Source organism: Pantherophis guttatus, chromosome 2, assembly GCF_059756535.1.
Source record: "Pantherophis guttatus breed Tessera chromosome 2, ASM5975653v1, whole genome shotgun sequence".
NCBI lineage: Eukaryota > Metazoa > Chordata > Lepidosauria > Squamata > Colubridae > Pantherophis > Pantherophis guttatus.
Window position 1 is genome coordinate 208,222,138 of NC_142064.1, and position 24,888 is coordinate 208,247,025.

Consider the following 24,888-nt stretch of genomic DNA (forward strand, 5'->3'; position numbering starts at 1 on the left):
ATTTAACAGCACTTTAGTCTGCTGTGCCACCAAGGTTATGTAGGTTTAATCTTTAGGACCGTTTCCATCTCCAAGCGTGGAGGTTGAGAAACACTGCACTAGGAACTCAGTAAACTTAGCCTAGGTCAGTGTTTCTCAAACTTAGAAACTTTTAAGATGGGTGGATCTCAATTCCCAGCTAGGAATTCTGGGAGTTGACCCCCACAAACCTAATGTTGCCAAGTCTGAAAAACCTTGAACCAGATGCCGCATAAAACTTCACCTACTTCGAAACGCGGGGAAAGAGACTGAACAACTGATCGCGCTATAGGCGGTTCTAACCGCAAATCTAAAGGCAGTCGTTGTGAGGAGAAACGCAGGGAGATTGGGTGGGTGGGGGAAGCTTGATGCGTCGGTATTTCTGCTTCGCCTCGAAGCCCTTCAAATAAACCAGACTAGGAAACCGAAGTAATGGATGCTAATGCTACCTTTATAATATGGTCACAGTAATCTCATAAATTGGAATACTCTTTCTCCCCCGCCCCTCTCTTTTATCTTCATGGAGTTAGTTTTTCCAGTCTGGTTTATCTACCAGACTAGAAAGCCAAACTGGTGAAAATAAAGGGAGGGAGGGAGGGAGGGAGGGAGGAAAAAGTATTTTGTCGCTGAATGTCTAGTGAGATTCTCAGTCATTCAGGTCATGGTTGTCCCAAAGGTGCTTTTTTCAAGAGGCAACTGGACTTTCTGGTTTTACTTTGAAGACGTTTCGCTTCTCATCCAAGAAGAGCTGAAGAAGAGCTGAGGAAGCTTCTTGGATGAGAAGCGAAACGTCTTCATAGAAAAACCAGAAAGTCCAGTTGCCTCTTGAAAAAAACGCAGCCTTGGGATATTTTGTCGCTGGGTAACCGACAAGCGAGAAGCACTTTTCCTCGCTCTCCAGATCCCTGGCAAAACACCCCTTTCTTCAGCCAGAGAGAGAGGGAGGGAGGGAGGGAGGGGAGGGAGAGAGAGATACGGTCTCTTCTCCAGCCAAAAAACAGATTGAAGCCGGCCAGCGCTGCGATCCCAGTTCAAATCCCGGCGCGGTTTGGCTTAAAGGCTTGACAAGTGCAGAGGACGGATCTTTTAGATTCAACCGAGCCTGAAAAGTGGCCTCGGAAGAAAACCCGGACTCCGTTCTCTGGTCCCCGCGCTCCGCTCCGCTCCTCCGCTCCGGCCCCGCGCTCCGCTCCTGCCCTAAGCCTCTGCTGGCTCCCTCCAAGGCTGAGCCCCACCCAGCCAGTCGGCGCTTGACGTCTGCTACTTCGGACCCGCCGCTGAAGCCAGTTCCTCCCCTTTCGCTTTTGCCCGGTTGGAAAAGAGGCAGGCTGAGGCAAGGGTGGGGGGGGCGTGGGGCTGGCAGAAAGGGAGGGAAAGCGGCCAATCCTTCGCGCTTCAGCCTCGCAGCCGGCCGGCCAGCCAGCCAGGCTGAGGAAAGACAACGCCGGGAGTTGGTGGGAACTTTCTCTACTCTCTTCGGATTCCGAAGTGGCGCTGAGCGGCCGGCAGGGCTGGCGGGATCAGGTGGGTTCCACTTCCTTGTCTCTTCGGCCCGTTTGGGAAACGGGATGTTGTGTTGCCAACCAGCGAACCGCGCCGACCTCTGAGTGGGAGCGCAGCGCTGGCCGGCTTCAAACTGTTTCTTGCCTGAAGGAGAGACTCTCTCTCTCTCTCTCCCTCTCTCTCTCTGTGCGTGTCTCTCTCTCTCCCCCCTCTCTCTCACTCCCTCTCTCTCTCTGCGTGTCTCTCTCTCCCCCCTCTCTCTCACTCCCTCCCTCCCTCTCTCTCTCTGTGCGTGTCTCTTTCTCTCTCTTCCTCTCTTCCTCTCCCTCCCTCCCTCTCTCTCTCTGTGCGTGTCTCTCTCTCTCTCTCTTCCTCTCCCTCCCTCTCTCTCTCTCTGTCTTTCTCTCTCCTTGGGCCTGAGGCGAGTGGGGTTTGCCGGGGATCTGGAGAACGAAGAAGAGAGGGAGGGAAAGTGCTCATCACTTGTGTTGGTTGCTCAGCGACAAAATATCCCCCTCTCCCCAAGCCTTAATCCCGGGGACCTGCCTAAAAAAAAACTTTAGGTATATTTGAACTGTAACTCCCAGAATTCCCGAGGAACCTCTATTCCGAGTAGGCACCGCTTTGCCCATCAAAATCTTTGTTCGTGCTATCCCATGTCTGAATAGCAAGGGACCATTTCCCCAGGGTAGAGTTTAGAGTGGGCTCAAAGCAGTTGCTCCCTTGCCTTTGGCAAAGTTGAGGGAGAAACAAGGTGCTGGGAAGAAACCTGGACCGTGGAATATTAAAGGGAAAGGAATGTTAAAACTCACGTGGTTCTTCATCATCTCTCCCTCCCTCACTTCCCCATTTCAGGGCTAGGGGGAAATCTTTCCCATCATAGTTTTTGGGGAGTGAAGGTCCTGGATCTATAAATTAGAGTTCTTAGATGCTGATGGTCCTAGGGAAAGGGTATAATATTCTTGCATGCTGAGGGTGAAGTTGGAAGGCATTCTCCCAGGATAACATATTACTTGTAAATATTTTATTTATTTACTTATTTATTTCACCAAGCATATATTTGATAACAGATACAAGTGTAAACTACAATTACGAATACATGAAATGGATACGAATAAAGCGTGGCAAAAATCCTGGAGGAGCCAATGCTGGGATTGAATGGGTTTGAGATGAGGGGATCTGTCTCTGTAGATCCAGAAAAGGTGGGCCAGGTCATAGGAGTAGAAGAGTTGAAGAGGAGCAGGTGATCCTCTTCCAGGTGATGCTTCATCAACTACTCGCTCCCATGTCTCTGAAGAAGAGATGGGGACGGTAGAGCTGTAATCTGCATTCACTGCTTAGGAATCTTGTTTTTGGAAACCAGATGAATATTCCCAGCCTCAGCATTTCTCTCTGCAAAAGCCACTGAAAGCCAGCCTGAGTGGAAGGAGGCCAGGCCTTTGTGGGACAGGGCATATTATTTTGGGATGGGTTGGGGGTTGGAGGAACATAGTATTTACTTCCTTCCTTTCCTGCTGCATTTAATTTTGTATCTTATGACATAGGGTAAGGTTCTGAGATTTAAAATTGATATGGGCTGACATGCCCGAGTCAATACCAGCTTCTACCGTTATAATAGGTCCCCTGTTTTATTGCTTTCAGGTGTGATTGGTGTCTAGAATTCTGGGAGGAAAGATAGAATCATAGCACTGGCGGGATCTTAAAGGTCATCTAGTTTAACTCACTGTTTGATGCAAAAACACTCAGAACAAAAGCATCTCCAACAGATGACTGGAGAGTCACTACTTGAAGGCTTCCTGAGAAAGAACAGAAGGGGGGAAAACCATCATTTCTTTTTTATGATTAGATCATGCCCATCCTGCCTCTGGTTCACATATATTCAGGTCTTTTAACTTTTGCTCAAGGGACATGTTTCCAATAAATCTGACAGCCTTCACTTCCCTCTCTAATTGTATTCCTATTTCTTTGCATCTTTTTAAAAATAGAATACCGCAAACTAACCACAAGACTCCAGTTGAGATTTGTCTTCTCCATTGGAGACAGATGCAAGTACTCTTTAGAGAGTTGAAAGGCATTTGAAAGAATAAAGATAGGACTTGGACAATTCAAAACAGCTAGTTTTGGACTATCTAGAAACATGAAAAAATGTATGTATGTATGTATGTGTGTGTGTATTTATTTTTCAAACGATCAGATTTGGATTATTCAAACAGCCAGTTTCCTCAATAACATTCTCTTATGTACATATAATATAAGATATATGTATATTGTACCTGGGACGATGTGAACATATGACAGAAATTGAGGTCTTAGCTTCCTGGCATCTGAATATATTAATTCAGTTAAGGCTAACTGGTGTGGTTATGATTTCATTTTTCTTTTGCATTGCAGGTTAAGATTCTTTATATTAGGAGATAGTTAATTCTGTTATTTGGTTTATTATCATGGTGAAATTGAGTCTGCATAAAGGTTTCTTCTTGCATTACTCATACAGGGAGCCACCCATTTGAGTCCAGTTCCTGATGAGTGCATCCAGACAATTTTCTTGGAATAGTAAACAGTATTATCTCAATTTTTCTTTCTTTATTAGATTCTTTTTATCCCACCTTTATTACTTAAGTAACTCATGGTGGCAAATACACCAAATACTCCTATGCTGAAGGGAAACCTAGAATTCACAATCTCTGTTTTAGGATGGTACTGTAAGAAACATAATTTATGTGTTTTAGGAAACTTTTTCAACTGTGCAATCCAGCCTATAGCCCTGAGGTTGGCCCTGTCCATGTATTACCCAAGGCTAAGCTTGCCCAGCTTCCAAAATTGGTCAAGGTCAGCTAGATGCTGCCACCTGCTGAAGTGTAATATAAGGGCTAATATAAACCCATATAAGGGCTTATATGGGCCAGTTCATTGGAGCCACAACCTTTCCCCTGTAAAACAGAGCATTGCCTAATAGAACTTTATGCTTCTCCTTTTCCCATCTGTTTGATCTCCTTCTCCTCTGTAATGAGGAAGGAGGCCCAGCATTCAGGAGTACGCCTTACGTCTGTTCAGCTTGTCACCCAGTCCATGTACAGTAATAAACAGGCTTCCAGCAGTTTTTCTGGCATTGCTTCTTTCTCTGGCAGCACCACGACTGTGAATCTTTATTTTAAAGAAACAGTGCATGTTCCTTTCAAACTGAGCTGGAGGACATTCTCAGTAGCAGCAGTCCTGTCAAGGATTCTGTTATCAGCGGACTCTCAGCCAGTAAGACAACATAGACTTTGTTGGGCTTTTATCCAGAGTGACGTCAGAGTTATCTTTTTGCTTTTTAAAGAAGTGCAGAATCTGCAGAAGAAACCTCAGGGGGAGACAGAGCAGAGTGCCATATGCTCTGAAGGGTGAAGTCCCTGGAGAAAAAATAGCCATTAGATTCAGCAGTCAGATTTTTTTTTAATGCAAATGGAGCCTTTCTAGATAAATGACCCTTCCCTTGAGCTTCCACTTTCTTTCAAAGTCAGTGCAATTTTTTTTCACTTTTTGGGAAAGTGTGATGAAGTCCCAAAGAGTTATTTTAATTTAAAATTTTATACACTACCCTTAAAGCTGAAATCACTATCTATAGTGATAGTGACCAAGGGTGTCAAACTCGATTTCATTGAGGGCCGCATCAGGGTTGTGTTTGACCTCGGGAGTTGGGGACTTGGTGTGGCCAGAGTGGGCATGACCAGCTCAATGTCATTCCTGCCGGGGGTACCTGTGGCGGCCCAAGCACTCTGCCAGCAAAAACAGGCTCCTGAGCTCCGTTTTCGGCTTCCACGGCCTCCTGCAACCCTCTGCCAGTGAAAATGGAGTCAGAAGCTCCATTTTCACTGGCAGAGGGTTGCAGGAGGCCGTGGAAGCCGAAAACAGAGCTCAGGAGCCTGTTTTTGCTGGCAGAAGCACTGCGGGCTAGTCCTTTGCTGTTTCCAGGGCGGCCCTACGGGCCAGATCTAAGTACCCCACAGGCCAGATCCAGCCCCCAGGCCTTGAGTTTCACACCTCTGATCTATACAATATATGAATTACGAATCTACTAAAGCTCATATTTTAGTTTGAAGGGTTCCAGGCAACTCATACATTAAACATATTTTATATATAATGTAAATTATATATATAGCGAAGGCAAAGGCTGAGCCTGGCCTGTCAGAGGCCCCAGAGAAGGCTTTTCAAGAGGAAGAACAACCTCTGAGGGTCCAGCTCTAAGGTTGCCATTTTCATCCTGGAAGAAATCCCTGAGATAATGATGGTGGCGGTGATTTTACCTGATTAATGTTACCACCTTGAATGTTTTGATCCAGCTGATTGTTTCAAATATTAAAGGATGCCTCTCTCAAAAACAGTCCTGTCTAGGGAGGTTTCAATCTTCAGTAACAGTACAGTAACGGAGTTGGAAGGGACCTTGGAGGTCATCTAGTCCAACCCCCTGCTCACACAGGAGACCTATACTAGGGATTCAAACCGCCGAACTGCCGACCTTTCTGATTGACAAGCTCAGTATTTTAGCCACTGAGCCAGGCTAACTGATCGTAAGACCAATCAGAAACGTATCTTCTCCCCAAGCATCTCCCAGCCAAAACCTGATAAAAATCAAGAAAACCAAACCCTCTGAGAATATTGGAACCTGTTTGGACCATGGATTCAATTTCCCTAAATACCTACCGTAACAATATGTTGCAGTCTTCCCTGAGCTGGCACTCTCCAGAGAAGTTGGGCCTGCAAGCCCAACTAGCATGATCAAAGGCTATACTCGAAAGTGATCTTGCTAGACCTTCTGGAGAATGGAGTCTTAATGCTGCTTGCCCTGTCTGGGGAAAGAATGCTATCAATCACATGGCCATTGTCTCCCTTGAGAGGGGAGCTTTAATTTAGAACTCCACTCTCAAGGGAGATAATGGTCATATGGTAATGTTCTTGTCGTGACCTCTAGAGGGCAGTGATGGATGTTAGAAATATGAGCTAGCATCAGTAATTTTGAGCACTGATTATTATAGAAGTATAGTGTCAGAGAAATAGATTGCCATCCTTACGAGAACTACAGCAGTTGAAAATTAAAATTGTCTAAAATTAAATAATCCCCCTGTGAACATGGCATCATTAAAAAGTTTTCACCAAATTGTATCTGATTGTCAGGATTTCTGTATTCATTCTTTGCGATTAAGAATTGCAAATAGTTTGAGAGAAGATTTGTATGCTGCCGTCCCCTTGAGCACTTCCTCACTAGCTCCAGTTTGCTCCCGGTTCATCCCAAACAATTTGATCTGAATTGCAATTGTCTTTGCTTCTCCTAACATCAAAATGACATACTGAGATCACAAAGAGAGCTCTCAGAAGGCCATTGCCCCCCTCCCCTGACTGCCAACGCTTTTGGAGAAACAGATGATGCAAAAAAGGGAAATAAAACCACTACTCTACCGCTCTGCACACCCATGTTATTATGATAAGAAGCTAGGAGATGGATGGTGGTTTGCAAAGAAAAAGAAAGAAAGAAAGAAAAATGTCTAAGCCACCATCACTTTATTGCAGGGGTGTCAAACTCAAGGCCTGGGGGCCAGATCTGGCCCACGGGGTGTTTAGATCTGGCCCACAGGGCTGCCCAGGAAATAGCAAAGGACTGGCCTGTGGTGCCTCTGCCAGTGAAAATGGGCTCCCAAGCTCTATTTTTTGCTACGACGGCCTCCTGCAACCCTCTGCCAGTAAAAACAGAGCTCGGGAGGGCGCGCCAGCCAGCTGGTTTTTGTGTCTCTGCCGCACATGTATGGGGGCGGGGCACATATGGGGGTGCATGCATGTGCGAGGTTGGGGTGCATGTGGGGGGGTGCATGTGCGGGGAGTGGAGTGTATGTGGGGGCCGGGTGCAAGCAGGGGCCATGGGCTCATGCATGGAGGTGGGTACATGCATGGGGCCTGCGCATGCATTGCATTTTGGGGGTTGGGCACGCGCTCACTTCGGACACTCAGTTCGGAAAAGGTTAGCCATCACTGCTTTAGGATGCCTGCCTGTGTATGCACATGCACAGATATCCCATCTGGCATGATTACCAGCAAAGCAGTTCTGGGTCCTCATCGTCCCATCTGTGAAGGCAGCCAGGGACAATTTTCAAACTAGCCCCTGAGCCTTGCAAAGGAAGGGGAAACTTTAATATTTGGAAAGGAGGAGCCAAAGATAATCTTGTTCTAAGAAAAAATAATTTCCCCACAAACTACAATCAGTAGTTCTTAATACTTGTTCTTCCTTCATATTTTTTTCTCGGCAGCAAGCACATCAAGTTTTAATATAGTAGTAAATATCATTTTCCCCTCCTATGTAATCAGAAAGAACCAAGAAAAAGGTGAATTTTGCAACCCTTTACAAACCCGGTAATTGTTAATGGGTTTCTCTGAATTTTGCTATTGTGAGAAGCAACCATGCAGAACAATGGAAACCTTCCCCTTGACCGCTAATAGAGACCTCTTTAGAACTTAATTTATTTTGTGTAAATGTGCGCAAAAGCCACTTGTCTGAATTCTGAGATTCCATCCCCTGCTATTGGCCCATCTTCTTCAAGACTTTCTGAATAGCCATTCAGTTCTTAGTGCCTAAATAAGGATGGCCGTGAAGTTCCTGTTTCACATTTCATAAAAATTTAGAAATTGGTGTTTGCTTATTACATTGAAAAGCTAACTTTGGCACCCAGCAGCAATTCATGCATTTGCATTGTATCCCTGGTTTTCTCAAAGCCTGGTTTGCTTCTCAGCTACAAATTAGTGCATCCAATTGTCAAAGGAAAAGCAACTGCAATTAAGTCTGCTTAAGTAGTGATTTCGAGTACTATAATACATTGGAGGGGAGTGTAGCTGGTAGAGGAAGCTGCCTGCTCCCTTTCCATCTGTAGGGCTTTTCTGAGTTACACTTAGATTGAAAAGGCAAAGCACTATTATCCTGGCTCTAGCAGAGGATAATCCTGATACAATAGTCACATCAGTCTTACTTTCTGCTGAAAGAAAGAAAGAAAGAAAGAAAGAAAGAAAGAAAGAAAGAAAGAAAGAAAGAAAGAAAGAAAAAGAGAGAGAGAAAGAGAAAGAAGAAAGAGAGAGAGAGAGAGAGAGAAGAAAGAAAGAAAGAAAGAGAGAGAGAGAGAGAGAGAGAAGAAAGAAAGAAAGAAAGAAAGAAAGAAAGAAAGAAAGAAAGAAAGAAAGAAAGAAAGAGCGAGCAGAGTTCTTCCTCCCAGGATCAGTTTCTTCTTAATTGATAGCAGACTATATTTTTACTTAAACCTTGTTTTCTTGTCACTGTTTATATGTAACCCAAAGTGGGAAGGCAGAGAGAATAGAATAGAATAGAATAGAATAGAATAGAATAGAATAGAATAGAATAGAATAGAATAGAATAGAATAGAATAGAATAGAATAGAACAACAGAACAGAACAGAACAGAATAGAACAGAACAGAACAAAATAGAATTTTTTATTGGCCAAGTGTGATTGGACACACAAGGAATTTGTCTTGGTACATATGCTCTCAGTGTACATAAAAGAAAAGATACATTCATCAAGAATCATAAGGTACAACACTTAATGATAGTTATAGGGTACAAATAAGCAATCAGGAAACAATATCAATATAAATTGTAAGGATACAAGCAACACAATTACAGTCATACAGTCATAAGTGGAAGGAGATGGGTGGTGGGAACGATGAGAAGATTAATAGTAGTGCAGACTTAGTAAATAGTTTGACAATGTTGAGGGAATTATTTGTTTAGCAGAGTGATGGCATTCGAGAATTTACTGTTCTTGTGTCTAGTTCTGGTATGCAGTGCTCTATAGCGTTGTTTTGAGGCTAGGAGTTGAAACAGTTTATGTCCAGGATATGAGATTTATAAACTCTGCTAGACAGAGGCTTTGAGACTAACATGCTCTGATAATTTCTCTGGGATCTGAAGTCACTGAAAAGTTACAGTACTACTAAGGCACAGCTGGACTCACATGGCTCTGTATGCTCTGCTTTGAGTTTAATTGCTGTGTGGTTCAGAAGGTCTGGAAAAATCCATTTACGAAATTGGCTTATAAATTTATCTGTAAAATTCTCCCCATACTGCTGCCTATCTCTGAATACAACTGTCCCTTCCAGGCACTGCCATAGCGTATACATTTCTGGATGAGTAATAGGAGAGCAGGTCAAAGAAGCAAAGGCATCTGTGTTAGAGGAAGACAAAAAAAGAGTGAAACAATTAGTGGACTGGTTCAGTGCGCTCAGTTTACATGCTGCAATAAGTCATATTATTTTTCTGTTCAATCATATCCGATTGTCGGAGACTGCCTGGACTAGTCCTGTAGTTGTCAAGCTTTTTCAGAAGTGATTTGCTGTTGCCTCTTTCCCAGGGTTGAGAGAAAATGACTAGCCCAGGGTCACCCAGCTGGCTTTGTGCCCAAGGCAGGACTAGAACTCAGGTTTCTAGCCTGATGCCTTCACCAATCTGTCTCTTGATCATATCCTTAATCAAGGACTATTGAATAAATCACATTTTGGAGGGTTCGTATTGCGCTATGGCATCAGACATTGCTTATGACCCTTATGGATAGATCAATGCTCTAAAGCAAACTCAAAGAAACCACATAGCACAACCTAATGCGAGAACCAATCTATGTCTTGAAAAGATTGTGAACAGCTCAGACCCAAACTGGAATAATGAGAAGGGGTACAATTATTTCCTGAGTAGAAAGTTAGCAAAATTAAACAGTGTGGATGGTGGGGGAAGAGTTGGCCTTGTAGGTGAGTGCTGAAGCAGCCACTAACTGCCCACTAATGGGATGCAGTGTCACCAAAATACAGTAGTTAATCTAATGTGAAAGAAGCTTTCATGAATCCTATTTACAACTCACAGACTAGATTAATGCTTTGTTCTAAGCTTGTTATGCAGTTTGTTTGATTCTGGCATCTTGGGTTATGTGAACCCAGTCGTGATATGTGAATTTATCAATGATGGTTTATTGGACAAAAGTTATTAAACAAGCACGGCTTATCTTCTGCTCCTTGAGCCAAGGATATCATGATAAATGGCCTTTTCCACTCGTTCAATAAGTTTTATGTTTATCGAAAGAGATAGAATGTTGTCATCTCTTCCCGTGCTGCATTCTGGGTTGCTGGCATCCTTTGCATTTTCATAAAATAGTGATCCCTTGCTAGATGAAAGGCCAATCCATCCAGTCTTTTCAAAACATCCCAGCTGGTAGTTTAAAAAAAATTATTTGTGATCTTCTGCTCACAATGACTATAAAGAAGGCTGAGGGCTGTCTTTTATTCTGTTGGATAAACCTAACACAATGAATTATCATCTTCAAGAATCTTCTTTCTATTCAAATCAGTGGTGAGATCCTGCTGGTTCTGTCCAGATCGCGCAAACTGGTAGCGGCAACTGTGGGAGGCTCCGCCCACCCGCCCAGACGTAATGCGCAACTACTGTGTGCATGTGTAGAGGTGGCATGCGTGAGTGAAGCGAGCGCATGTGCGTGCTCACATTTGCGAACTGGTAGGGAAGGTAAGTGAATCTCACCTCTGATTCAAATGCTCCTACCTTTTGAAGCCCAAAGTGTAAGTGTTCTAAATCCACGAGAGAGGGCACTTGCTCTGCAATCCTGCATGGCCACATAGCTCACTCTTGCTCAATAAAGGGAGTGTTTCATCAACACCACCATTTTAATAAGTTCTAATAAAGCCTTTATTTGGAGGAGGACTCTTGTCTCCAGTGATCACGTCATACGGCCCATTTGGGCTGCAACTCAAATGTGTTGACTTTGATGAGGATCGCAAAGAATTTGTGAGCCTGGAAAAGGCAGTTTGCATAACAGAGTTGTCAGATTCTGTCTGAACATCTACTCATCCTTATGTGTGAGCATGGATGTGCGTGCACACTTTTGAGTGAGAGTTGACTCCTGGCAATTGTCTGGAGAAGCCCCTGTTTTCTTGGCAGGATTTTTGGAAATGGTTTGCCATTGCATTCTTCCTATAGCTGAGAGAAAATGACTGGCACGAGGTGACCCAGTTGGCTTCATGCTAAATCCAGAACTAGAACTCACATCTCCCAGTTCCAAGCTTGGTACCTGGCTCTCCTACTTCATCAAAGATCACAGAATTCCTGTACTTCTTACATTGCCAAAATGAAAAGGAGAAAGAGAATCAACAATTTTAAAGGAAAAAAATACATATTGGGGAGGGTATATAAGAAAGGGAAAATAAAAGCAGTTTAATAAGGATTGAGCATGCTTTGGGTGCATGGAATGTTGACTACAGATAAGATGAGAAATGAAGTTGAAGAGCGTGGAACAAAATGAAATTCTGACAGATACCTTCCACATGGCAAAATTTATTTACAGGTGTTCACTGTAAGATCAAAGGACACCTTGCATGTTATCCAAAAAGATATCTGCAAAAATCTACAGGGCCTGCAATCAGTTTGCAGGTGCACACATCCTTTTTAACAGATATACATTTTTCTAAAGTTAATCAAGCCATTTAGTGAGGGGAGTGTTAGTCTCTTTTTATTTCTTCGTTCTACATGGCTTAACAAGCTCCCAGAAAAGGCAACTCTGTGTTCACCTGATCTCTTGGCAAGGTTCATTAGTTGAGATTTCCGCCATTGAAGAGATACAAGAAAATCCTCCTGCATTACAGCTGGGTTTACCCGGCATCTCTATAATTGCTAGAGGAAGCTGGCATCATTTAATGGCCAGAGAGGCAAGGAAATAATTGCTGCAGACAAAAGGGCTCAAAGGTGGCCTTCTCAGCATGAAAAGAATGGGCTGGGTGAAGATTCATCCAGGAACAATGCAAAATGGGATTGAAGTAAACAAAGATGTAGGAAGAAAGGAGCTGAATTCATGGTCTTTGCTGGGAGATTGGATGGCAGCGTTTCCTTTGGCACACAGAAAGAAAATTCTGTAGTTGTGCTTTTGGCATCTACACCAAGGAGGGCATTTAATTATGCGACAGATGATAGGTGTTTTGCAACCCCCAGATACTGGGATTACCTAAAAAAAGAGTCAAGAGTCACCTTGGCTATAGATTGCATCCAGATGAGTCATACAGGCAAGCCAAAGTACCAACCATACTGATGTGCTATAACCAACTTTTCAATCAGCACATCGGTTGCTTTCAGAATAGGAGGAGGAGGGAGATGGGTGATTAAGAAATATGCAATATGAATTTGATTAATTTAGAGGCAACAAAGCAAGATAGCAGAAAAGCAGCTACTAATGGAATTGGCATTGCATTTGGGGCAAGGCAGGCATAATTAGACTTTATACATGGAAACCCTACAATTAACACTTTCTGTTCCCATATCAATCTATCATTTGTTCCTCAGTGACCTCACATTTAGCACCCAATAATTTCTTTCAGAGCTCAGGCAAAAGGGTCATTTCAGTGGTGAAATCCAATTTTTTTTTACTACCGGTTGTGTGGGCATGGCTTGGTGGACGTGGTGTGGCTTGGTGGGCATAGCTTGGTGGGGGTGGCAGGGGAAGGATAGTGCAAAATCCCCATTCCCTCCCCACTCCTGGGGGAAGGATAGAGCAAAATCTCCATTCCCACCCACTCTGGGGCCAGCCAGAAGTGATATGTGCCGGTTCTCCAAACTACTCAAAATTTCCGCTACCAGTTCTCCAGAACCTGTCAGAACCTGCTGGATTTCACCCCTGGGTCACTTTCATTTTTCGTCTAATTTACCTGCATATTCATATGACATCATACGCCTTAAGGCAAGATTTAAAAGTGGAAGTGCAACTTCTTTGCCTGCCTTGGACCTCTCATGAGTCTTAATAGATACTGACCAGCACAATATACTTTTGAACCTCCTCCAAAGGTTGATTACAGTTGGAGATATCAACTGTATGGTACCACCAACTCTCATGTGGTGGTGCCTCATCTTCCTAAAATGCGGCAATGGTTTGTGTTTACTGGGAAGGAGAAACTGGACCCTTAAATAATGGAATAAGTTTGGTTCTTTCATCTGTCCAGTTTAATATCTACTGTATATGAAGCCCTGAGAGAGATTATTTATTGGTCAGGGAGAGGTGTCATCAGTATGCAGATGATTCCCCCATTTCTCAGATTTGTATCTCCGCCCTGGTCCTCCTTGGATATGCAGCAGAAGTTTAGATGCAGTGTTGACAATGTCAGGTTGGATAGGGGGAAACAAATCTCAATCCAAGCAAAACAAACTCTCTGTGGATTCTAGGGGCTATGCTCAACTATCACAGATTTTACCCCAACCAATCCTGAAAATATCATAGCAAGTCTCTGGGAGTCCTATGACAGATTTCTGAGGACAGAGGAGATTATCAGGTATTTCCCCCCTCACAACATGATGCAGATATCACCACAATATAGATCTTCAAATGGGCTTTATACTGAGCCTTAGCAAAGTTGGGGGTTCATAAGCTTCAGGTCCTGCTGCTTATCCAAGTCCTGTGGGTGTCAAGTGCCCTAGCAAATTCCATATTCTGCCTAAAAGGGCATCGGCAGAATCACTGGTAAAACCAGACACAAACCCTTCTGTGGCTTCTTGGTATTCAACAGGATCCAGTAACCTTTTCTGATGGACCTCCTAAGAAGTCCACTTCCGCAACAGTGAGGAGATTTTTAGCTACAAATACAACTTAATCAAAGGAAATGGTAAAGGTACAGAACTAGATTGGTTCTGTACCTAGAACTAGATAGGTCTGACTCTGTATGTGGTAAATGTATCCTATTATGTAGATTGCTTATCACAGTACAGGTAGTCCTCGACTTACGACCACAATTGAGCTCAAAATTTCTGTTGCTAAGTGAGACATTTGTTAAGTGAATTTTGCCCCATTTTACAATCTTTCTTGCCACCGTTGTTAAGTGAATCATTACAGCTGTTAAATTAGTGACAGTGTTGTTTGAGTCTGGCTTCCCCATTGACTTTGCTTGTCAGAAGATTGCAAAAGCTGATCACATGACCCTGGGACTCTGTAAGCATCATAGATATGAACCAGTTGCCAAGCATTTGAATTTTGATCATGTGACCACGGGGATATTGCAATGGTCATAAGTGTGAAAAACAGTCATAAGTCACTTTTTTCCAGTGCTGTTGTAACTTTGAACAGTCACTAAATGAACTGTTGCAAGTCAAGGACTACCTGTATGTATATGTAATTTTCTTTCCTATATGGGTGACTATAGGATTTCTTTAGAAGTTTGAGGAAAATATGTAGTGCAGTGGCAACTGCTCTACATTCAGAAGGCTGAAGGACTGAGAAAAAGTTCTACCTCAGGTAATCTTGGAGAGTTGTTGCTAATTAGGATCAGTTAACCGTAGTTATTTGAAAATCAGCTTTGTGCTAAGATGTGATTTGTTATAACTTTGATTTGTAGAAAAAAATGGTCTTGAAAACCATGCTAAATCAGAAATCAGAGATTACAAAACCTTAAGAGCAGAGATTATTTTAAAGAAAACACAAAATCCATTGTCATTTAGTATAATACATGAACCATATGATAGGCTTTCATAATGCTTCATATGTTAATCACATAGTGAAACATACTACACATTCTATAATCACACAGCGATTAACTTGTATCTGAAGAGATGGCACTTTATCCCAAATCTGGGAAAACTGGCTTTTTCCCAACTACGTAGCTCAGTGGTTCTCAAACTTAGTGGTACCACAATCCCCCTAAATTGCTACATGAAATTGTGCAACCCCCACAAATAAATCTAATCATTTCACTTCAGTAAAGATGAGGCAAATAAGTTTTAAATAATTCTATATATTGGAGAGATCTCAGTTTATGTGGCAAGATACAGGGTATAGTTTTTTTTTTTTTAAAAAAAGGCAAGATGTCTATGACAGTGTGATTGACAGTGTCCACCTGTTCTTTAATGTTCGATGGAGCTTTCAGTCCTTCATCATGGCTGCCATCTTTTATCTTTTTGTTTTTTTTAATAGCCCTGCTTTGTGGAAGGCCCACCAGAGGCTTGGCCAGTCAAAGTGAGGAGCAAAGCATAGCAGGAGTTGACAATGTCCTCAGCATGTGGGTGCAGGCAAAGCAGGAGGACTGTCAAAATTGCTTGCCCTTTGCTTGGCCAAGGCCACAGATGGTTCACCAACCAGGGAACCAAGCCCAGAGGGAATGTGAATGGTGCTTCAACTTTGCCTGGGCAAAACACGTTTAAAAAGAATGTGCAACTCCCTCTAAATTTTTCCTGACATCCAATGGGGAGGGTCACTCTCTACAATTGACAGCTGTTCCCATGAGCCTTGACTTTTTGCACAATTCTTCCCCCTCCTCCTTTTCTCCTACTTCTCTTGATTATTTTTCTCTCCTTCCTTCTCTAAACATCTCTCTATTTTGTTTATGGATCTAGACATAATTTCTTTTGCCATGGTAACTATGATGTCTGACTTTAAAATTGCAGCACTGCCTCTGGAGTTAGGTTACTTGGCAGGTTCCTCCTGACTTGACAAAAATGTGACATGAAAATGACCTCTGCTTTTCTAAACAGATCACAAAAACAAGACGTAATAAGCCTGGTTGTTTTAGCAATGGACTAGAATTTTATTTCAAAGTGCAATTCATGATTTTCCTCTAATATAGACCAGGAATCTTCTAAAGTGAAGTGAAAGGCCTTTGAGTGCCTTTGGAATTGAATGGCTGTCGTTTTGACTTTTTTTATGGTACAGTAGTTTTGCTTTTTAATGGTCTTTATGATTTTACTATGTTTTATTTGTAAACTGCTAGTGAAATCCCCCCCATAAATAAATTTATTAGTTCAATTTATATTTTATTTATTTATTAGTTCAATTTATATGCCGCCTTTCTCCGGAGACTCAGGACGGCAACAAATAAACCGTAAACCACCCAGAGACACTTTTTAGAGTGAGCTAGGCAGCATATAAATTTAATAAATAAATGCAATAAAGATATCCTATGGTAAGATGGGTGGCCAATAAATTTTATAAATAAATAGATATATAAATTATTATAGTGATATCCTCCCCTCCATCTTCTTGCTGATCATTTTCTGCTCTTGCATCTAACTCAAAATGTACCCTTGCATGCAAACTGTTCCATTATCCATGCACTTTCTCTTTTTTCTTATTGTTCCTTCTGTAATACCAATGTGGAGATGGTAAACATTCAGAACTGTAACTTTCTTAATTTAACAACAGACACAGGTAATTTTTGCGGGATTTCTATGGAGACTTGTTGGAATCTGAGAGTGAATTCTGAACAGTCTTTGAAGCATTATTAGTTTGTGTCTGATTTACATGAGTAGAAAATACCTGTATTCATAAGCTTTTGTTTCACTTTCACTGCTGGGTTTTCTGACAGAGTGACTTGGAGCAAAGTGGAAAGAGAATCCAGCTCTCCTGTTTGTAAACACTAAACAACACTGTAGTTGAATAATTAATTAGAGTGTCTGGGAATGCTGTAGGTCAGAAACATCTATATGGCAACAGATTTGCCAATCCTATTATACCTGGATAACTTTTTAATATCCTTAGTAATACATATTGCTGTCATGTTAGCATGTAGCTATTACACATTCCATATATTTAATTACAGCTCAGTTATTCCATGTATGTGAATAAAAACATTCCTCAGACCAGCCCACAATAGTTATGATTTTAAAATGTTGGTCTACTTTCTAGAGAATAAACCTGCATGGTTGCAGATTTGCATAATACAGATACCGCAGAAGGATAATTTAGAAAATTGATAATGCAAAATAAGTGCTTTTTAAAATGGCCTTGGCTGTACTTATTTTTTCTGGTCTGCTATGCAAAACAAATAATACTGCCAAATTTTAGCCTGATATATTTATATTTGAAATATTGATTATGTAACCTGACTGTTACCTGGGCAAGCATAGTCTCACTCTTGCTTTTCCATCTTTCAGCCACCTGAAGTTCAGAGTCCAGAAAACAAGAGGCAGCTGCTGCTATGATCCAGACACTGGCCTTCCTTCTGTGGCTAGCTGGGAAAGGGACTACACTTACCACTACCAATCCCCGTGTGAAGCTCTCCTTCCATGGTAAGGATGCAGTAAGAGGTGGGAAGGCAAGAGAGTTTCTCTTGAATGGAAATCAACTTTGGTTCTTTTGAATCTCTTGTGTTCTGATACAATAATACTCTTGTCACCAGAATGGTGTGAATGATGTTAAGGGGAAAGTCTTCTTGAGATGAGCCATGAAAGAGTAAGTGGAGACAGAACTGATCTTTGTGCAAAATGGGATCTGTGTCAGCTACTTAATCTACGTACAGAGGTTTTGCATCTTGTGAAGATTCATTTGCCACTTTCCCTCTGCTCTTCCCTTGGGACACACAAATTGTGTCCCAATTCTTTAGGCTGTAATTAGGGTAAAAAAAAATATATCTGACTGGTGTTTGGACAAGGAAATCTGTTAACAAGAATCTGGAATAACCTTATTCTTGGATTAGTGAAACTGGATGGTATTCCTACCTCTGAGTACCGTGAAGCATGCAGCAACTTTCCTTAACTGAATGGCATGATCTCTCAAGGGAATTGAGGTCTCACTCAGGTGTGAGAACTATGAATTGCTGGATGAGAAGAAATGTCCATATGGGAGGTGGAAGAGGACCTTACATGGGAAGAAGTGAGGACAGATGAGCTTTTTGAAGGTGAAGCAATCGTTCTAAGAAAGCACTTGTCCTATTTCAGGAGTTTGGAGGACATTCCTCAGTTTTATTCCAGAAACTTTATGTTGTTGTTGTTTTTAAGTTGACCCAAAGTCAGGTTAGATTGGCCAATCTGGCATTGCACTTTTCAAAGGGCAGCACTTGTTTCCTTCTGGTCCTTTAGTTGGGTCTCAGACAAATCAGAGCTGCTGGATGGCTTTGGCATCCCATTTAATCTACTTCAATCCAAACTGAAGTAGGTTAAACCAGAGGCCATAGGCTGATGGAGTAAACTGGACTAAACTCTCTCATGGGGTTATTGGAAGGAAAAACTACACTGCTGCGTAGCAGTGTATGCAGCCTTCTTGCTCCTGGAAAAAAAAAAGTGGGATATAAATTTAATGAAATAAATAAGTTGGTGCAGCTGATCCGGCTGTGACTTTTCCATCATCCCTTGCAGTTGAGATCACCAACAGCTCATTAGCGGGTGGACTGCTCCCCTGCCAGTCATTTTCTTTCACTTCCTTACAATGGCTTATTTGTTCCTGCTGCTGACAGCAGATTAGGCTCTGGGTGTAAAGAAAGAGTCCTTTCTCTGAGCAGATGCCTGTTGTGCTGGCAGATTAATGTCACGCTGGTTGAGACTGGTAGCCTATTAAAGTTGGTGGGACCAATCAAAGAACGGGCTGAAAAGAGGGGTGTTAGGGTGGGATTTGATACAGGCAGAAATTGGATTTGGGGTGGGGGGCAATCAGATTATAATAACAGTTTCCCCCACAGCCAGCTCTCTGCCAATGGCTTGAATGGCTCTAGGTTGGAGCAGGTTAATCACAAACTGCTGAGTTGTGTATGTGAGATGAATCTTGGATTCAGACATGCCATTACTTGCATTTTTCAACACACACACACACACAGAGAGAGAGAGAGAGAGATCCCTTACGTCCAAGGCAGTGCTCAGTGCAAAAAAAAGGGGGGGGGATTTTTCTGACATCCAACTCGAGACAATGTTTGTTGGGGTGTTGGGTAAACAAGATAAGCTGGTGTGCTTGCTTGTTTCACACGGAAGACATAGTTTCCAGGCTAGTAAGCAACAGGTCATTTTAAATGTGCAGAAATCCCTATAAATGGGTGGAACAGGTAAGCCATTTGTGTTTGTCAGAAAGGAGACAGGTTTAAAGGCTATCTTCCTAACATCTTTACAGCCCAAGGGCCTTTAGCAGTTCAGACTAAAGGACTTTTCCATTTAGATGCTTATGATTGCTGGGTTGAATGCAGCAAAGTGACAGGAATGTTCAAGCATTTAATGATAATCTAAGACATGAGTAGTGTGGGGGGAGAAGCCCAGAGGAGTCAATAGGGCTCAGAGACCAGATGATGGCATTGACTTAACCAAGGGTAATATTTATCTGTAGAGGCTTGGATGCAGAAAAGCCTTTTGATAAAATATATTGGAAATAGTAATTTTGTTCATCTGCATTTTTTTTTTGTAAGGGATTCTTACAAAAGGGATGCGTACCTTTCGCCGCGCCCTGAAGACTCTTTTATTCCAACAAGCCGGGCTGGCCTAATATGAATTTTTAAATTGGGTGTTTGTTAGTTTTTAATTTCGTGGGCCAAATTTTATATATTTGTTTTTTTAAATTGTTCTTAAATTTTGTGGTTTATATGTGTTTTAATATGGCTGTACACCGCCCTGAGTCTTTTGGGAGAAGGGCGGTATAGAAGTTCAATAAAATCTAAAAATCTAAAATCTAAATTCTGAAAGTGTATTATTTATTTCCAAAAATATCAGAGCTAATGGGAATTTTAGCAGAGAATAAAGCAGGCTGTCCTTTCTCAGTTTTACTGTTTGGTTTGCATTTGGAAACTTAAGCTTGTGCAATTTGGCAGTGAGGAGAAGTCAGTTTGTCCTTTTCAGGAAAGGAGAACATAAAGTACTGTACAATAGAATAGAGTACTCAAATGATCAGGTAGATTTAGGGATAGAGTTCAGATTAAGGTTACATCTTCGTTGACAAACCTCAATCTTCCATATCAATTAATTGATGGTTTTTGAGACTTTTTGATACAATATTAACTGATTTGAAATGGAACTGAAGTTTTGGAGGACCTCTCTGGACAGTTTTGAGATGGTCATAGAATAGCAAACTTGAGCATCCAATACATGAATGGCAATACAGAACCATTTGGGAACATCTTTGTCCCAGTTCCATAGATTTAAAATTATAAATAAAACTCATGTCTGTTAGACACCACTGCATATTTTCAGAAGAAACGGTTGGAAATGTGATTCTCAAAATACATAGCTGGTTAATTTGATGTAGTTTTGTATCATAATTATGAATTATAGTCCAATGATTTAAATGATAATAAGAAATGGATACTGCAGGTGTTGATGATTTCAAAGAAATAAACAAACAAATAAATGATATAATTTGTTACAAGTCATTCCATTCTCAGTTATTACAGCAGTCAGAAGAACTTATATATCTTTCTACATTTGAACAAACATTTTACCACCAAAAGTCCTGATTGGAGGATTGTTTTGAAATGTGAACTGCATTCACTACTTTATATGTTCAACTTTGCATTTTTTCCTATTTCTATATTAACTGACTTAATTTTAATAATTTGATTCTGTAATAAGGTCCATGGGTGTCTCTCTGAGTGTAAAAATGTCTTGCTTGGGGCACAAGAGATGTAACACTGTTAAATAATTGTTTTCTCTCTTCGGCATACAGTAAAATGTCATTTTAAAGTTTCACCCTTATAGCTTTGTCTGGGAAAAGAAATCACTTAGTTCCGTTCAGTCACTGTATTTGTATGCATAGTTTCATTCTGGTATGGGCACATCACAGTATAGCCATCCACTCATTTTCTTAAGTCTGTTTTTATCTTTGAAGAAATCATTTCTTATTATTCCACATGGACCCAATGGACAAGCAGCAGAGTGGCACTGCTACATTTTTCATAAGTCATGAGCATGATTACCAGAACCATTAATACAAAATTATTTACCAAAAGAATAATGCACATAGGGAGCTAGTCACCTACAACAGTCTGCAGCAAATATGACTTCCTTATCCCTGCATACAAGGTATACAAATAGCCTTAAAAGAAAAAGCATTAAACCATCAATGTTTTGTTCTTTTCATTTATTTAGCTTGCATCACACTTGGTTGGCTATATCTGATTCTATTCATTCTGGCCTGCAGAACATAAATAGAATTGTACGTTTTTGTAGTTGTGTAACAGGCCATCTTCCATTTTCTTTCCAGACCTGAAGATGCGACATGGGCTGCGCACCTATGAGTTGGAACGCTCTTGTTGCTACGATGCGCTGCTCCTGGATGAAGAGAGGGGCCGGCTTTTTGTGGGAGGGAAAAACTACATGGCATCCTTGAGCCTGGACAACATTAGCAAGCATGACAAGAAGGTAAGAAGCCTATGAACTGCACGGACCTGTACCTCAACCAGTGGTGTGTTCCAACCGGCTTTATTACCGGTTCTCTTCGTGCATGCGCTTCGCACATGATCGCTTCACACAAGCGTGCTAGTTATCTGCCCAGCTGAGGTGCGGCAATCCACTCTGCTGCACCTATCAGCTGGGCTAAAAAAGAAGAAATAAAGGTAGGAATAATGCCCAGCTCCCGGACAAAGAAAACCGGTTCGGTGACGTCACATTGTCACTGCTACTGGTTCGGCTGAACCGGGCTGAACCAGGAAGAACCCACCACTGACCTCAACCTGGCTCCTCCAGGGATTACAGTTCTGCCATCCCCATCAGTACAACCAATGGCTGTGTTGCCCTGGAAAGACACAATGTAATTGTTACCCTACCCAAATATTCCTTCCCCTCCCTTTTGTTAAAGAGGGAATGGCTATTCCACAAAAGTGGAGGATATTTGTCCCAGTTTATACAGGTCCCACTATCCGTGAGAGGGGCAGCAAATAAATGTGATAAATAAAATCTATTTGGAGATTACCCAGGACCGACTACATGCTATAAACTGCTTGGGTTTGAGAATTTGGTGGGATACAACTGTTTTATTAAGAATAAAGAACAATATTATTCAGACATTTTAAAATGTTTGTTCTCCAATGGCCTGCTCTGGTCTGCAATTTATCGCAGCTTCTCTTCCCTGAAGAAGGAGACATTCTCCTCATCATGAGAATGAGCCTCACAAAATGTCTCTGGGAAGGTTTTCTGCTTAATGAAATGGGATGGAGGTGGGGGGCAGAGTGTGCTGATATTCTCTATCCTGGACTATCGGTGGAAACTGCATTCTGGCCCAGCAGGAGAAAAGCTTTGAGGACACAATACAGCCAAACCACCTTTGACCCCTTTCTCCTGAAGCACCAGTTTTCTGTGGCAGCACTTCAGTTTGGGGAAATCTCTGCTTCGAGAGATTAGTTCATTCACTGCTCAGTTTCTGCACATTTGCTATTTAATTTTTAAAAATAAGAACTGAGGCTTTTATTGCTTTTTGTCAGATTCTTTTTGCAGTGGCTTTATACCTATTGTCAAGCACTTTTTTGTTTTCACAAAGAGTTAATGTCTGAAGGATAGCCAATGGATTGCTTGATTGTGTGCTTGCTTGCTTGTTTGCTAAACAAATACCCAACTAACACACAGTGGCTTTTAAATGTAAAACTCAATAAAATTAATTTGGGTGAGCTGCACTATGCAAAGCATTCATGACGATCTCAGCCTTGCAGTCCATCAGTCCACCCTTACTTTTACAGCGTTCTGCCTCCCTTCCTGATAGCACTAGGACATAAACAGCAGAGAAATTGTGGGTCCGGACTAAGGGAAAACACCAGCATTCCAATGAATAGCTTTTAGTACCAGGGCTTTAGTAGTATTTGACAATGCTGTGATGAATGACTGGACTGGAAGATCACCCCCCCACACACCTTGGTGTGGCATTGGTTGGTTTTGCTATTAATTTCCTCCATCTTTGCTCTCACAGATTTATTGGTCTGCACCTGTGGAATGGAGGGAGGAATGCAACTGGGCAGGCAAAGATATCAATGTAAGTGACCATTGGTGGGGGAGATATTAATTAAGCTATATATGCCATTGGTTCTTATTTTATTGTTGCTTTATTTTAATTTAATGTTTTACTGTTCTTACTTCTTTGTATCATCATCATTTTTTTGTAATTTGTATTTTCTCATACCTGCTCTTTGACCATAAATAAAGGCATACACCCAAACAAGCATCCAAGGCATAAAGTGAAAGGGCTAAGAAGCACTAGGAGATGTGATGCGAATCAGATGCTTCCAGAGTGAATGAACAGAGACCCAGAAATATTTTCATTGTATTAATGGGCTCTAAGTTAAGTTAACTTGAGCTTGGATGGTCCTGATTTGTCCAAGACCTTTCATTGTTGTAGATGCCATTGAGCATCTTATAGAAGTGAAGTTTGTTACCTGTAAAATGTTTTCTCTCTTCCCAGTCTGTCAACCGGTAGTATTCTGCCCTAACCCCCTGTGAGACCCCATAAGGGCTGGAAGGGTCACTTAGAGGGACTGGTTTGTGCACTTAGAGATTCTTCTTTTGCTTTGACCCATCCTGACCTTCCAGGAGATAAGAAAAAGGTTCCCAGCATTTTGTCAGGAGTGGAGATGAACCAGGACACCTTCAGATTTATGCCTTGATAAATGTCAGGCTCAGCAAGAAGGGGCTCAACACCCTGGTTATAACTCATAGAGGTTGTCCAAAAAAGGAGCCACATGAAGTCAAGTCTACAAAAAGAAGCTGAGTGAGATGGGGTTTCTTCAGATCAGGTTCATCCCCCCCTCCAAATAAATACATAATATATAGTTCAGTAAAACATATAGTAAATTTGCCCATCCAATAAGATCTCAGCCCTGAAATGCCCTTTAAAAATATTTTATCTCCTTATGGAAGATCAGCAGGAAGGGTTACCAGCATGAGCGTTGTGTATCATAAAATGCAGTGGTGGGATTCAAATAATTTAACAACCGGTTCTCTGCCCTAATTATTTCTTCCGACAAACAGTTCATTAAACTGCTCAGAAAGTTAACAACCGGTTCTCCCGAAGTGGTGCGAACTGGCTGAATCCCACCACTGATAAAATGGGAATCTTTACAGAAAAAAATCACCTCTGAGCCCACAGGAGCAGACTGTCTCTGGGGCACCCTGTGGTCAAGCCTCAGAGGGGTGCCTCCCTCAGGCTTGAAAATTCAACTTGAAAGCTTATTGATAGCCCGTGCAGCGGAGTGCACCAGAGAATTATTATTTCTTACTTATTTTTATAGATGTTAGTCACTTAACTTTTAGTAACACTAACATCCTTGCTGCTCTGTTGTTACGAACTGGAGCCTTTTTGCCACCTTTAAGGGCAAATTATTTCAGAATAATCTAAATAGTGAGGTAATAAGGGCATGAGTAAGAGAGATGTAGGACCTAAAAAATTCAAGATCAAGATTGTGGATAAGTTCAGGTGCTTGTAATGTTGGGACCTGAACTGCTAGAATCCATTGAACTGATGGGATTGGCAGGGAAAATATATGGTTCATGTTCCCAATAGTTGGCTTCCCTAATTCCTAAAATGGCTGCTGAAAAAGAGAGACCAACTTTCCCCCATTGCTGTTTCTTAGCTTTGATTGAAGTGCTGGGACATTTTCTCTGTTTGAACACTACGGCATGGCATGCTGCGGTGAAC

The 24,888-nt window shown here is 41.8% G+C and overlaps 1 protein-coding gene across 1 annotated transcript in view; it reads left to right on the forward strand.

The window, feature by feature from the left end:
* Positions 1–654: 654 nt before the first annotated feature.
* Positions 655–24,888, forward strand: part of SEMA3B (semaphorin 3B) — a 47,382-nt gene continuing 23,148 nt past the window's right edge. Inside the window, exons 1-4 of the mRNA XM_034440744.2 lie at positions 655–1,542; positions 17,454–17,588; positions 21,472–21,629; positions 23,167–23,229. Coding sequence (XP_034296635.2) covers positions 17,498–17,588; positions 21,472–21,629; positions 23,167–23,229 — 312 coding nt within the window. The 5' untranslated portion in view covers positions 655–1,542; positions 17,454–17,497. The remainder of the gene's footprint in view (positions 1,543–17,453; positions 17,589–21,471; positions 21,630–23,166; positions 23,230–24,888) is intronic.